Genomic DNA, 16,180 nt, shown 5'->3' on the forward strand with positions numbered 1-16,180 from the left:
ATAAAAACGAAGTTAAAAGTGATATTTACATGATTCAAAAATCAACGTATTACAGAAGGAACGCAGAAGATTTATAAATAATTTATTATATATATATATAATAATAATAATAATAATTTTATAAATTTATTTTGCAATTTATTTTCGTTAATATATCATCGTCCGGCACTAAAAGGGTTAAATAAAGAATGCACATTTACTATAGCATAATCGGAAGTTTTTCTTCCCATTTCCATCAATGCCAGAAATACAAACGACCCAGCGATCAAAATCGTGTTAATGTCGTCTAGATATCCATCGCTAATTATTTTTAATTGTCCAACAAGCCGACAAGCCATCAACGAATAAGGAGCCACCATAATTTCCATGCGTCCGTAGCCGTGATTTCGTCATTGATCGTTCGTTATTCCATTCACGATCCCGATTACAGTTAGCAGTCGACAACCCAGCAGCCGGCGTGGCTGCGAACCGGCAACCCATTGCTACCTGATCGCCAGCGATTTGCCAATTTGCCGGGGGGACACCTATCGCTTTTCCCATATTTAGAGACAGCAGACGGGGCACCGTATCTCTCTCTCTCGGTCGACATACCAGGCCGCTGCGGGTACAACGATCCAGGCTGGGAGATCGATCTAACCCTTACAGTACAGAGTGGGGGACTTTAGATCCCCCAAGATTAGCTTTTCTTTAATAACTTCGTAAATAATTTTTTTCTCTGTGAAGTAGGATCACCTAAACTGGGCCGTCTAACTTGGATCACCTAAACAAAAAACTTACCTTATAAATATAAATAAATGAAAAAGATAAAAAGAAATCAAAATATTATTTACTTAGTTATTAACGAAAACCAAATCTTGGGGGACCTAGGTTATGTCCCCACTCAGTCTAAGGGTTAATCGTCGGAGATCGTTCTCGCCGCGAACCGGATTAATGACGACGATCAATCGCGCACGCAATTTTCCAGCCAATTTGCGCGGAAGATTTCGTTCGTCTAATGGGGCTCTCGATAAAAGGCGCCATTCGTGGATCCTCCCACTAATTTCCGATCGGCTGTTAGCGAGTTACATAAATTCTTTTTAGGAGGTAACGAGAAATTGTGCAACCATTACGCTCGTTGTATATTCATGGCGAGAGGACAATGTTCGCTGTGACGAAACCGCGAACCGAACTAAGGTCACTTGGTCAAGGTTCTGCGACTGCTTTGTTCAGTAAATGGTGTATTCTCAGGGACTGAAGTCTAGGGTGGTCTTTGGCTATGGGGGTGAAATATATTTTTGATATATTTTTCGTTCTATTTTTTTATGAAAATTAGGCTTGCGCTTTGTTGTTCTGTCGTTAGATTGATATTGATTAAATTGTAAAAATATAGATATCGTATATTTTATAAACGATATTAACTATCTGAATCTTTATTTCAGCTAGCTATGTTAGCTTTATCATAGCCATCCTGGTCTAGAATTATGGAAGTATTTTTTATCATTCATATTTTATATTTTTGGAATCATCGAATAGCATCTGCTATCTTCTCTAAGTCTACTATTTCGAGTTTCTGGTACTAAGAAGACCTTAACCTTAAAATTCTATCAGTGCTTAACTCTCTGAATCTTTATCTTAAGACATCAGCTTCAGGGATTTCTCTTGACAGCGCTAAATTCCTTGGCTCCATAATGTAGACGAGAATTTACCAAACAGGGTTATCAAGAGTAAGAGCTACAAGCCAAAGCTGTCTCGTACAAATAGCTCGGATCGGCCTGTTTCATAGGGGAAGCCTTAGCTAGGTCAGCGCGCCACGCACGGCGCAATTCGTACACGCTCTCCATCCTATTTAGTCACCCGGAATGAGATAATTACCGTAACACGAGCCTTTCCTGGAAAAGAAAGCATGTGTCTAGGCATGACCCGTTTCGCGATGGTTGTTCGTTCGGCGTCAATTGTTCTGTGAACCTATCCTTCAAAAGGACGTTTATTGCAATTGCCTCGATTGACTGCATCTGGGCCAGTGGGAGTTGAAAAATGTTCTACGCTAGATATAGTATAGAATTGCTGGTTAAATTTAAAATTAGGTACTTATCGGATACTTTCATGAATCATTGGCTACCATCGAGTCAAGTCGGAAGTGCTCAATGTGTAATCGTTTAAAATTATACTCACAAATTTGCCAATTGAGCTGTTGTTCGCTAGGGTGGCCCAAGACATTATCTTTTATTTAATAACATTTGGCGATATTTCTAAAATAGCGAATTGTATTTGAAAATGAGATTTAATTATTAATAGCGACCGATTGCTTCGGAACCTCATATCATATTCTCACTGACTAAAAATATAATTTAAAGCACTGATAGAATTATAAGGCTAAGGTCTTCTTGATACTAAAAACTCAAAACAGATGACTAAGAAGAAAGATAATGCTATTCGACGATTTTAAAAAAATAAATATTTATAAATATCTCTTTCATAATTCTAGACCAGAATAGTTAAAAGTTTAGAGACCTCTAAGTCCAGTTAGGGGTCGAACGCCATCGCCTGTCTATAGCTTACTTTTGGACTCCAAGACGTGACAGCGATGTGGAGAGCGTAATCGCAGCAGACCTTTTGATCGGCGGACTCTCTGTACCTCTCGTACGCCTCCAAAAGCGACTCCTCCTTCTTCGGTATAACAAAGTCGATGATCATGGTGGTGCCACCGGCCACGGCCGCTTTCGTTCCCTGATAGAAATCGTCTACGGTCGTCGCGCCCATCAGCTCCAATTCGAAATGGGTGTGCGGGTCTATGCCGCCGGGCATCACGTACTTTCCGCGGGCGTCGATGATTCTCGTGCCGCCCGGTATTATCAGATTCCGACCCATTTGCCTACGAATAGAACAGTTTCGTTAGAACGGTTGTAAAGTTGGCACGCGGAGGCCTCGATTTTCATCGAAGGTCTATTAGGGGCCCGCGAAATTAGGTGAACGGTTAGTTGCATCGCGCACGATTCGCCGAGTAGCGTTATGGACCGTTTAGGGGATCGAGGTATTTCGCTAATTATCTTCGAGGATTGTACAGTTGAGGATTGTACGTTTGATTATGTACAGTTACGTGGAGAATTATGGATGATTATAGAAGGAGTAGAAAATGGCATTTGTAACGTAAATGAAGAAATGTAGAAGATAATCAGCTGGCCTCTATAGTAATATTAATTTGACTAAACGGTACTTTAAATATTCGATTATATTGAGGTTATACTTAAACCTTAAAATTACATTAATATTATACTTAGACCTTTAAATTATATTAATGTTAAATTTAGTCCGTAATTATACTGTTATAATATTTATACCATTAAATTAAAGACCACGGTAAATACCGCAGAATTTATTTAAAAATTCTCCAGCGCCAAAAACCATGAGAAATCGGGAGAGGAAATGGAAAACCAGTTACGAATATCGCGACAACAGAGTACCCGCATTGTCGGCGAAGGGTTCAGCTATACACGAGAGCAGACGGCCAATATTAGCATCGTTCCACCTGACTATTAGCACGCCACAATTCTTTGATAGATTACGCTAACAGACAGCGTGTTATCTGTTTTGTCGGTACGCTAACCGCTCATTGATAAAACTGCCGGCGTACATCGCGTCTCGTTTGTGCGAAGAGGCGGCCGGCCACGCGATCGGAATGCTCAATGAAACGTTAATCAGTCGTACTTCGCGAATAGCAAAACCTCTCCGTTCTGCATTTCCATTAACGCTTCCGAATAAGCATACCCCCAGCGGTCGAAAATCCTCTGCGCAGAATGTTTGCGTAACAACGACGACTGGGTGACACGTATGCTAGGCCTAGCTGATAATGTCATAGTAAGGTGGTAAATTCAATAAAGCTATAAGTAGACCGCCAGTACTTTATGTAAAATAACAATTGTGTAAGCTGGTTGCAAGGTACAGAAGTTTTCGTAATATAACAAAGCTTCGACAGTATTTTAGAATTTTTATAACTTTGTATTTAATTCAGTAGTATTAATTAATATTTAGGGAAATTAGATTACTAAGATTTCGCCTAACTATATTCTCACTGAAGAATATAATTTATAAAATAAATTGTAAAAATAGCTTAGGTGTGAAAATAATCTTTAAAAGAAATCTCAAAATTAATTATATTATTTACTCATCTTCTTTTCCAAAAAAAAAAAGAACAGCTGCAACCAAATTAATTTACAGACCAAAATTGTCAAATGAACAAAAATTCTCGTAGAAAAAATATATTACACTTCTTGTAATATTTACGAATATTTTTCACTTCCCTGACCTATGCAAATTGTTCGAATCCTCGTAACTAGAGCAATAGCGTTTAAAAGAAGACTTCCATTCAACTTGTGAAGGAAAATTTACATAATTGTAAATTTTACAAAATTGTAAAGGAAGAATGATTTCGCGCGAGTTTAAATTTCCCTCAGCGAATCCCCGTATTTATTACGCGCGGGCTCGCAGCGGTCAGTGAACAGAAAAATAAAAGAACGGACGGCCGAAGGAAACAGAATCGAACACCGGAGGCCTGTAACTATAACACGCGTACACAACTTGTTTTTATTATGATTGTTGCGTAACGCGCGACCGACGAGAGTCCGCGGTCACACGTAAAGAGCGTTCCTTTCGTTCTCTTACTTGATGATACCGTCCTCGATGTAAACGTCGCTGTCAGCGATGCCATCATCATTCACGACCTTTCCGTTCTTGATCAGCAGCCTGTTTTGCGCGCTCTGGAAACATATAATAACGATACAGAATTATGCACCGCCCTTTCCTTTCTGTAAAGAGTTAAAAATAAATGGCAAGCATTCGCATCTACTGGAAAATTTATTGATTCATTTAGAATTTGGAATTTGAAATTTAGAAATTGGAATTTAGAATTTAGAATATAAAAATTGGGAATTTGGAATTTGGAAATTGGAATCTAGAATATAAAAATTGGGAATCTGGAATTTGGAAATTGGAATTTAGAATATAAAAATTGGGAATTTGGAATTTATAGTCTTCGCACTCACGCAAGAAACCATAAAATCAATTATCCCCCGAAGACGTTCCTCCTAATCTGAATGAATTACGCAACTACCAAAGTAACAGTGATACACGCGAGCGAACACTCTTAAGGCTGCACCACACGTTTCACGCTTGCACGTACATATAGATAACCATTCATTTCTTTCCTTCCTATCTTTTTCTAATCTAATTACTAGGCTACGGTTTTACGGTACGTTCAACTGTGCGAATTATGAAAAGGAATTCCATAGCGCACGTTCTCACTCGAATGTTTATAAAGTCGTTGAAAGAAAATTATGGTCGCATAAAAGTAACGCGTAACAATAGTAATTAGAGCATAAATGATACGTAAATGCAAATTCGCTGGTATAGAATTGCCCGTTAGAACGTGTCAGAATTGTGCTATAACAGTGATAGTAGTTAGTTTAGTAATGTTTCAGTGATACGCTGGCATTTGTTATATATTAGTTTGTTATTTTATTGCACTATGTTTGAGATCGAAATATCAGGAACAGAACAATTTATATTTAAAGAAAATTAATTTAATGGAGCTCCCTCGATCACTGTGTATAATACGTTGACTGTTAATTTTTATTAAAATAATAACAAATGATTATTTTAAAATTAAGAAGGACGTTTCTATATCGAATATAATATTAATAACAGTACTATAACATTATCAATGCTAATTTTATCCTTCCTTGCTCATCCATCAAACCTTCAAAATATATTTATATTACAATAAATATTGTCTTCGAAAATCGTTAAAAAAATAACAGTAATAATACTAATAATACTAACAATAATAACAGTACTAACACTATTTATAAATCTTTATAAACTAGAATTTCTTGGCTTCGAAAACTCTTCCTCTAAAACCCGAGCCTAAAATCTACGACTAATTTATTTATTTTTTTTATTATTTATTTATCTCGTCCCTATACAATAAACAATTTTCTAGTCCTATTATATTTCTTTTCCTATAAAAATTGTCCTCAATTACCACTTCACATACGTCAGCAGCGTTCATTGCTCGCAAACTGGATAAACAAATAAAAGCGAATAAAATCGCACCCTCGCCCTTTCGTCTTCGTTTCGTCGACGTTCTCAACAACGGACAAAAGCAATAACAATGCTAATGAATCTTTCGCCCCGCCGAAAATTGCTTCCGATCGGCACCCGGCAAGCCAGCCGTCGCCGTCGCCCCCCCGCGCGCGCATCGTCCTTGATATTCGTTTGCGACGTGCGTCGGGATCCAACATCCGGTGCAGACGATTAACGTGCGTATATCGCGTCCACGCTATGGTATACCAATCAGTATATAATAGAAGCTACGCTTCACGCACTTCCGCCAATGCTGGATTTAGAGCAGTACGCGATGTGCTCGGACTGATAAACGGGCGAGCACCGTACACCGGTGTGCAACGGCTACGTTTCTGCGATGCATCTTTCCGTACGAAAGAATAGGAACACGGTTTCTACGGTGCCCGATGGTATGCGTGTTCCCTCTCGTGCACGGAAAACCCATACGGTTTTTTTCTTCTTCGTTGACCCACTCCGTGGATTAGCATACAATGGCGCCGTATCATTTTCAGCGAGCAAACGGCGGCGCGGGTTCCCCGGTATTTAGAGACGGTCGAAGGAAACTCCCAGGAGCTCTGTCTGAATTTTCCTCGGATTGTCCAGAGTTCCAGAGACGAGAGACAATTAACCCTTTCCACTCGAGTGATGACTGTGAGGCACCATGAAATTGTTCCATCACGTTCTACAATAATCTTTATACAAACGAAGTTTGCATTTTGAATAATTGTTAAGGTTATGTCATGTTGATAAGAATGACTAGAATCAATTACATATGCATAAAATGCACTTTGCTATATAAAGTGGAAATACTATAAACCAGAGAAATTACTTGAGATTTCTAGTTGAAATGGCTTCGATTGCAAAGGGTTGATCCCACAGCGCGCCCCAAAGAGTTAATTGCCTGTGTACACCATGTCGAGAGAGCTACCGTAAGTTTTATTTAGAGTCCGCGACCGACGCACTTGAACCATCGAGCTCTCGGGCACTGTGATATGTTCGAGAGCACGTGCGAAGAACTTCGGAAGCGATACGCGGGTTAAGTGATTACGAACACAGCGAGAGAAGGCTGCACGTTTTAATCCTTGCAATCGATTCACCGTTTAATTCACTTAACACCTACTTGTGCGGCTTCGGAAATAGAAAGTCACTTTGGGCGGCCGGTCGGTGGATATTGTTACGTCAATTTATGGTCGCTAAGGGTCAAAGAAGATGTAAGATTACCGTGGAGTTACTTACAATGCCTAATTAAATTGATTTATGGAGTGATTTTATTTATTTATGGTAGTAGGTACTTTCATTGACTTTTGGTAGTAGGTATTTCCATTGACTTATGGTAGTAATCACTTCCATTGGCTTATGGAGTAATCAGTTTCAAGTATTAGTTTGAACCATTCACACGTAAAATATATCATTTAACCATGATACGAGAGTGAAAAACGATAAAATTATGAGACCAAAATATAGAAAAATCAATTTTCGAAGTTCCACATTTCTCAGCAATTGATAACGAAGATAGAACACGATCGCGCGCCTAGGATCACGTGTCCCGATCGGATCGAATGAATGGCGGCACGAAGTGTATCGCACCCCCCCCCCCCCCCCCCGGTGCAAAAAGGAAACGCGAAACGCGTAAATATTATCCGGATGCGGGGGAGGAGGCAAATTGAAAAGCCCGACGGAGAAAAGAAGTCCGGGGACTGCATAAAGGACTTTTGACAAGCGCCCCTAGGCGTTCCCGCGGCCGGGCAAAGATAAAAGTGTATAGGGGAAGGAAAGACGAAGGGGACGCAAAGGCCAGGGGGAGCGGAGAAAAAAAAAAGGACAATCCATTGGCGACGCCGACACGCCACCCACGTTTTAGCCGAGCGACGCGGCGCTTGGGTCCGCACCCCCCGGGGTGGCTCGGGTTAACGCAACGCCGTGGTGCAACAAACCCTTCGCGGGTCGAGGTCTCCACCCCGTGAAATTGCTTCGAACCCCCGCGCGCGCGCGCGCGAGCCTAAACCACCGTTAACAACTGGTGCTTTCTGTGAAATCGATCCCCAATCTGCCCCGTGCCCTTCTAAAGTGTTCCAGAGGTGTTCGTTAAATCGGATTTACAAGCCCCAAAGGGCGCCACACACACACACACGAGAACGTGTCCTCGTAAGTTACAATTGCCTTATCAATGAGCTGGACATTTATGGTCACAGCCTTTTGTTTTGAAGGTCGAACACCAAATTCTTTATCCCTCAAGAAAAAACGAATTTGGAAGTTTATTGCTACTTGGTGGGAACTATACGGCCTACCGTTATGAATATTATGTTAACCCTTTGCACTCGGTTGTCTCCAATCAATTATTATATTATATATTATATAATTATTATATGTCATAGTTAATTACCTAATAAATCGGACCTACATACCATAAAGTCGTCAACACGTTTTAATAGGTTGCGATTGCTTATTAATATTTCATTAACGTATTGCTATGCGAGAGTATGTTAAATTGCTTGTCTGGGAAAAAGCTAAATATTACGTATTTAATGAATACAATAGGTATGGAATGAACTTGCGTGTCATACGGCTCACGTGTCTCTCTCTCTCTCTCTCTGTCTCTTGCCGGTTATTGCTATTTATATGATTGGGAATTATGGACAATGACTGTGGCGTTCTCTATAATTTCGTCGGACGGTTGTGAAATGATTCAATCGATCGAAAACCACGATTATGTACCTTCACAGGTAAAACATATACGATGATTAAACCCGTTGCACTATAATAATCAGTCAGATAAAGATTTTATGTATGATAATATTACTAAATGTTATACTAAATATTTAGTATGTTAATTTAGTATATTGACATTATACTAAATATTTAATATATTAATTGTTAAACCACATTTAATTCTTCTGTTATCAAAGTACAGAAACGATAGTAAAGACAGTGCAAGAAATAGGAATTGTCTAGTTCTATTAAAAAAACTATTAAGAACAAATAAATGCTAATTAACACAGCATGAAAGGAATCTTAGTACAAGGGGTTAAGAATCTTAGGTATTTACGATCATTCTGTTGTTTCAATGCTAATAGGTATAATCGATGCTTACGCGATTGTCTTCAATTCAAAAGAATTCCATCAAGCATTTAATTTATTCTCTGTGAATCGACTCGCAGACATTTCATACTCGCGCGAACATCCTCAATTAAATAAACTTTAATAATTACTAACTGTTAACCTAACAATTAAGTAAACCAATTGTATTATACATCGTCTTTCCTTCGCAGAAAAAGGGCCAACGACCTCGAACACAGGAACAGTATTAGACATTCGACCATAACACCTATTCTCATCCTTCAGGTGTGTAGAATGACCTCTCGAACGCCGATCACTATTTATGGATCAGCCCCTATAAGCGTCCCGGATGACCGCGAGCATTCTCTCAGCCAATAAGAGCAGAGAAAGATTTTCCTTTTTTTCACTTCGAAACGAAACACGTGAAGGGCGACCTTCGACGAAAAACCATGCGAATCGACTGGAATATCGGGGGACCTCGTCGCCCGAGACCTTGTCATCTCCAGCGGTATAGTTATTAGACATGAGCGCGCCCGCGCGCGCGCGAAACATGTGCGTTTCATGTGTTGACGAGATCTCTCCGGTTGGATATTTTCAGCAGACAGGCGGCTTAAAATACCGTGTTTGCCCCGTTTCGTCGCCGTGATTTTTACGTGAAAAGAAATCGCTCGCGGAGCACTTCGCGAAGAAACGGCGTCGCGATCCGCGATGCTTGCGCGACCTTGATGGAAGGGGGAGGAAAAATGGCATCTCGATTCGGTCGAAGTTGTTGATGTATGAAGGCGCGTATGGTTGAGCGTGTCTGACGAGCTACCGACCACTTTCCCTGATTCCGTGAAACTTTGCAGCCTGAACTAGTGGTCCGGTCTTTATTGTATAATTATATTCGTTTTATACGTAGAGCTAAATATTAGCTCTATTATTATTATCGCTAATTGGAACGCAGTATGGTAAATTATTATTCGGTAAATATTAATAGTAATATTATAGTAATATCCGGTATTATTTGGTCAATTATTCTATTATATTATTCTACTATTATATTATTTTTCTATTATATTATTATTCTATTATATTATTATTCTACTATATTATTCTTCTATTATATTATTCTACTATTATATTATTATTCTATTACATTATTTTATTACGTTATCATTCTATTACACTATTATCCTACTACATTCTTATTCCATCACATTATAATTATATTATTATTCTTTTTCATTTTCTCGGAACCACGTCGGTTCAATAATAAACGAAAACAAACGTGAGACGCGAGGCTGGGTTCTCTTAACGTGCTGTATAAATTTAGCACCGCCTTCTTGGTCATTCTGTATACAAATACCGATCACGGAGGTTTCAGATCTAACACTATATCATACGCATCTACTTTAACTTTGTTCCCCCCCAAAAAGCATCATATGAAAAATTCCTAGTCGCAGTAACTGCGAAGAAAATAGTACGACAAGGGGTTAAAAACAATCATTAATACCAATTTTATAATTTCGAGTATTGTTTCATTCTTTACGAATCGCTTTCCATAAGAAGAACGAGACAATGCTTGCTTCTTTCAACCACGAGAACTCTAATTGCTTAATCATTAAGCGCTCGTCAGAGAATTGCACGATCGTTGCGCATTTTTTATAAGAGTGATTTATAGCAACATCGCGTAGTATTCTACGCTACGCGGGATCATTAATATTAACTTTCTTTGAATTCAAATTAAAGTCTTCAACGCAGATCTGATGGCTGCGCAGAGGTTTCTACTTTGTGAAAAAAAGCTAAGATTCTTCCAGCGCAACGATTTGTTAAACGTATGTATTATTAATGCAAAAGCTACTCCTACGATTTTCGTAGCTAGTAATTAACGGCGGAAGAAAGCGTCACGAAATAAACGACATTAACATTTGTTTTACGACAGTCGAACTCTTATTGTCGTCGGAGCATTAAATGTTGAACTGTACGTTATCTGCCGGCAAATAATGCATGCATGCGCGCGTCGGAATACTATCAATCCTGCAAGGCCATTTTCCATAGTAAGCAATTAGTATGACAATTGATACGCTGAATATTACAAATAAAATATCTAGAGGTATTACATTAGAAAGAATTTTTAATATTTTTATGTCATGGCTTTTATGTGCCAAGTTTCGATATATCGATACGATGCAAAATTAATACTGTGTATAATTAATAAATAATCATATTAATTCTATAGTTAATTCATGCATTTTAGCTAGAATTATCGAACGGATTAAATAACCTATATCAAATATTTTTCTCTGTTATTTAAATTGTATGAAATATTTTTCTAGAAATTGTATATTAATCGCTTCACAGAAAGTAATGTGTACAAACATACTGTTCAATAATGCAATAGGTGGACTTCGACAGGCAAATATAATTTGTAAAAGCGCTAATAAATGCAACTATGCGAGTGCCAAGTGTTTTTGTTAAAAATCGGTAGTAGGCGATAAATATGCCAGCGCGAAAAATATTCCTATGGAAGCTAATTAAAGAAAAATGGGGTCTGCAGCATCGCAATGGTCTTTCACTATTGTTTCGCTACTGTTTGCTTTAATCGGCGTGTAAAAGACTCGAGTTTTCCAGGACCCGTACAGTTCCAGTCCGCCGCAGTCGAACTACCATGTTAGAAACTCGAGTTTCGCTCCTTAAACAACAGCGGCGCGAGGAAAATCCCTTTTTCCGATCGTGAAAGTAGTTAATTATCATTCCTCTTCGATTTCGCGGGGACGGTGGCTACCGTAACCGTAGAAGAAATCGGATTTTAATTGGACCGCGTTCGCGGCGAGAGCCGACGGACTTCTCGCGAGCACGCGACTCGCTCGCGGAACGATCCCATGGGCAGATAGGATGAATAGAGAACAAGGAAACTGATGCTTCATCGAGGGGGCTGAATCGGCGCGATAAGAATAATAGGCGCTGGCAAGTTCGACCCGAATGGAGCCCCGGCCTCTGCGCAGAACGATAGGATCTCCCATTTGGGCGGCGCGTGTCGGGCGCGGACGAATTCACGGCGAGTTCCTAGGAAATGGCCGAGATATCGATTTTCAAAGGGCGTAGACTTTTTCGGAGATCGCGATTTTATTCGGTGCTTCGCCGGCTACGGCCGTAATTTTCATCAATTTTTTTTACGAGATATTTGCACCACTGTTTCGAGAGAAATTAGTCGACGAAATTAAAATTGTAAAATTCAGTTTCGTTACTCGGTCTTTACGGATGTTATTTAATGAAATTTACTAGACTGTGTCTTACTGTTTACTAGACTATACTATATAGTATAGCACGTGTCAATAATATATATTAATAAAATTTAAGAATGGGAGAAAAATCGTGTTATGTCTGATCGACGTGGTACTCGAGGTTGTTAAATTAAATTAGCTAGATTAGTAATTAATTAATTGAAAGAAATAGAAAATTTCAGGAAAATAGTTTTAATTATTGCAATAATTCCAACCTAAATCGTGGGAGAAATAATTTTCTTGTATCAGGTTGGAAACTATGAAACGGGCGTCGAAAATGTACACAGACTAGATAGAAACGCCCGTTTCATAGTTTCCAACCTAATAAGTTGTAAAATTGCCATTTCCTTGTGATGTGTATATACGTCGTACGGAGCTAATAGACTAAACCATAGTACTACGTAAACGCCAGCGAAGGTATGTAATTAAGATGACAAATATTGCTAGGGCATCTAGAAGTAGTAGTTACACGCTACCGGTGCAGCAAAAGACCGTCTTGAAACCATGAACGTCGAAACTTTCAAACAAGACTAAAGTGCCGTTAAAGTAGCTAAAGGCGTCGGTCTCCTTAAAAATTGACGCTAACACCGGCGAAGCAACCGGTATAATACCCATCCGTTGATACGCCTAACAGAATTGTTTGCTTTGCGAGTTTGCCACGATTATAGCACGTAGGCGAAAGAATATGTTGAAGTGCAATCCGTCCTTGGGCTACTATAATCGAATAAAACCGAGTGAAAAAAAAGAGAGAGAGAAAGAGAGAGAGAAAAAAAAGGCCGACCTGTAACGCGAACAGCGTGATCTAATTTCCATGTATACACGGAACCCCGGCTTGCGGAAACGGTTGGGTCACACCTGGCTTCCCCGTTCTATCTATTTGTATACCATGGCATAAATGCCGGTTAATCTACATTTCGGCTGACCGGCTTCCAACGGCGACTATATTCGCCGTCAAGTTCTCGGTGAGACAAAAAGATGGCAATTCGACTGGCGCTCTGACTCTGAACCACTTGCCGCTACCTAGAAACGTTCGCGGAAACGGCGAACAAAAGGCGAATTCGGCCGAAAGAGCGAATAGACGGATTCCCACAATTAAGATCAACGAATGCGAGAAAAAGAAGGAGCAATCGTTGGATAGATTGGCAGTGCGGTCGTTAAGAATCTAGTAGAACTCGAGCGAAATGAAGATTTATGATCAGAAAAAACGAAGTTGTTCAGTCTGCGATAGGGATGGCGAGACACGGCGATAAAATGGCAATTAATCGTATCGGAAAATCTTACGTAAGAAAGATTGGAAAGAATTAAAGATAAAGAAGAAAGGAGGAGGAAACTCGAAATTATACCGAACAACTATTTACTATTATTAAAACGTTGAAAATAAAAGAAAAATAATTCTATTATATATACCAGCGAATTCAATAATGACTTATAACTCTGAGACTATAAATCAAAAATAAGAAAAAGCGTGACTGATACTCGAGTGCCTAAAATTCATCGCGAGGAATCACGCTCTCAAATCTACCAAACCAAACAAAAATCTCAATCAACAGCTCTATTCGATGGAAAGTCGACGATAAAGACGCGGTTGACACGCCCACTCGATCGAGAAATAGATAGAGCAACCAAAGAGGCCTGCCCGGCACCTGGAGAAGTCATCACCAGCCGCGAAGACATTCCTAACAAAACCGAAGACTTGAACCGGTCCGAAAAAACATGAGAACACAGTGCGCCGGGGTGAACGGGGAGTCGACCGTCCGCAGAGATTTCGAGTTTCCTCGCGATCTCGTGGCTTGTTTCCTCTCTCTAAATCATGGTACGCGCCGGTTCTAATCGGGATGAAAGACGCAGGGAAAAATGTCAGTCGGACATCCACCGGTTTATTTTTAAACGATGGCCGAATCGTGTCCGGGGCCACGGGGGCAGAGCCTTTCCACGCAGGAACATCCGTTTGTAAAACCGTGTACCACCGCGCGCGGATCCCTCGTCCGACAGACACGTTTATCCAGCTCTCCCGTGAGTGCGTGCTCGTAAAATCGAGCTCGCGGTTTTTCCGACTTTCTGTCGACGTAGTGTCGACGAACTATTGATTCGCCGCGGTTGCTCGTGTGCCTAGCCGGGCACGTTCCAGTGCCGTACCATTTCCTCGGAACGGACTTCCGACGAGGACCGCCGTCTTGCGCTCCCCCTTCTCCGCAGCCTTTTTTTCCGTTTCTTTTTTCAGTCGCGACGAGACTCCTAAAGCGTATCTGCAAACGGTAACGTCACAAAATCATAAAACGTCACCGAAATGGTAAAATTTCGCTTTTAGAGACAGTCGACGTTGACACGAAGCATTGCGACCAACGATACAAATCTTCGAGAGTTGTTCCCGTCATATTTTTAGATTTACCGGGCAATAAATCTTCAAATAACTTGGAAGCGGTAGTTACCACCCCGCCCAAGTTACCATTAACGGAAGGAGAAATATGCCGTAGCGAGTAGGATGATTGTTCTAAGAAAATCATTTGTAGTTGATCGTTCTCGGCGGTAGGAAGTTTAAGACCACATACGCACATCTGATTTGCCAGAAAAGGTTTAGCCGGAAACGGATATGGCCACGAGTGCATGGACCTGAGCCGAATATATATGTCGCATTTCGCGTAGACATGGCGCATGTAACAGAGTGTTTGTAAAAGTGCAACACACTGTGAAAATATTAATCGAAAGTATGTATTAAATTCTTGTGTTCCATGATACGAAACAGCGATGATGAAGAACCAAACGAACCTAGAGATTAAAAGTTCACAATCCAACCAGATTGAAATAATTACTTAATAGAAGCTAAGAAAAATATATTGAATTAAATCTGAATTTTCTATTAAAAGCAAAGGAATAGTTCGTTTTTCTTTTGCGTTCTCATATGTGAAGGAATTACTTCAAAAATTTTTGGTTGAATACCCTTGTCGGAAACCGCCTACTCTTGCATCAATAAATTTCATCTAATTTCGCTTATTTATTTTTCCAGAATAATTATACCATTTCAAGATGTACTACGAATTTTTAAAATTATTCGATACAGAAACTATTTGACGGGAATATGCATTTAGGCTCCTTTTAGAAGATATACCAATGCCAGGCGCCAAGACGCTTGGATCAATAAGGCAGCAACCTTGCGATTGCTACCGATGTTACGACGAAACTTTCGGTTTTAATAGTGACGTATACACGCCCGCGGTACGCCATTTATTTTCGGACGTGCAAAAATACTTGATTCGAGAAGATTATTTAACACTCGGTCACTTTTTTCCAGTTACATAAGTTTTAAACAAATTTCGTACAGCGTAATGAATTTTCGTAATTATTTCTCATTCTGGCATAGTTTTACAGGAAAACGAAAAGTATAAATGTTGCGAACGACGCGAGGAACCGGCAGTAAAACGTGTATTGGTATAAATACCCGCAGACTGGTGGTAAAATAAATTATATGTTACAATTTGGTTAGTAAGAATAAGCCTTCCGGCGTGGCTATCGATCGGAAGTTCACTGACTTTGTGCGCTATACGCAACATTCTGCAGCCTGAAATTGGACTACTTGCGACATTTTATTCGTAAAAGAAACAATTCAGGATTCGATACAAATGATTTTACACCGGCTAGACGTATCCCGAGTATCGAGACAACGACTTGTTATGTGACATTGAATAGACTGAAATACTGATAATCGATGCGGCCGGCGCACAGCTTCCGTGAAAACGTCGCTGCAACCAGAGGATTTCAGCGAC

At 39.9% G+C, this 16,180-nt stretch overlaps 1 protein-coding gene across 3 annotated transcripts in view; it reads right to left on the reverse strand.

Moving 5' to 3' along the window:
- The window catches only part of Crmp (Collapsin Response Mediator Protein), a 32,307-nt gene that overhangs the window by 15,165 nt on the left and 962 nt on the right, over nt 1–16,180 (reverse strand). For all 3 annotated transcript variants that reach the window (XM_078187129.1, XM_078187128.1, XM_078187127.1), the window contains exons 2-3: nt 4,639–4,733; nt 2,539–2,851 (exon numbers count right to left, since the gene is read on the reverse strand). In XM_078187129.1, the coding sequence (XP_078043255.1) occupies nt 2,539–2,851; nt 4,639–4,733 (408 nt within the window). The remainder of the gene's footprint in view (nt 1–2,538; nt 2,852–4,638; nt 4,734–16,180) is intronic.

The sequence above is a fragment of the Augochlora pura genome, chromosome 7, assembly GCF_028453695.1.
Source record: "Augochlora pura isolate Apur16 chromosome 7, APUR_v2.2.1, whole genome shotgun sequence".
NCBI lineage: Eukaryota > Metazoa > Arthropoda > Insecta > Hymenoptera > Halictidae > Augochlora > Augochlora pura.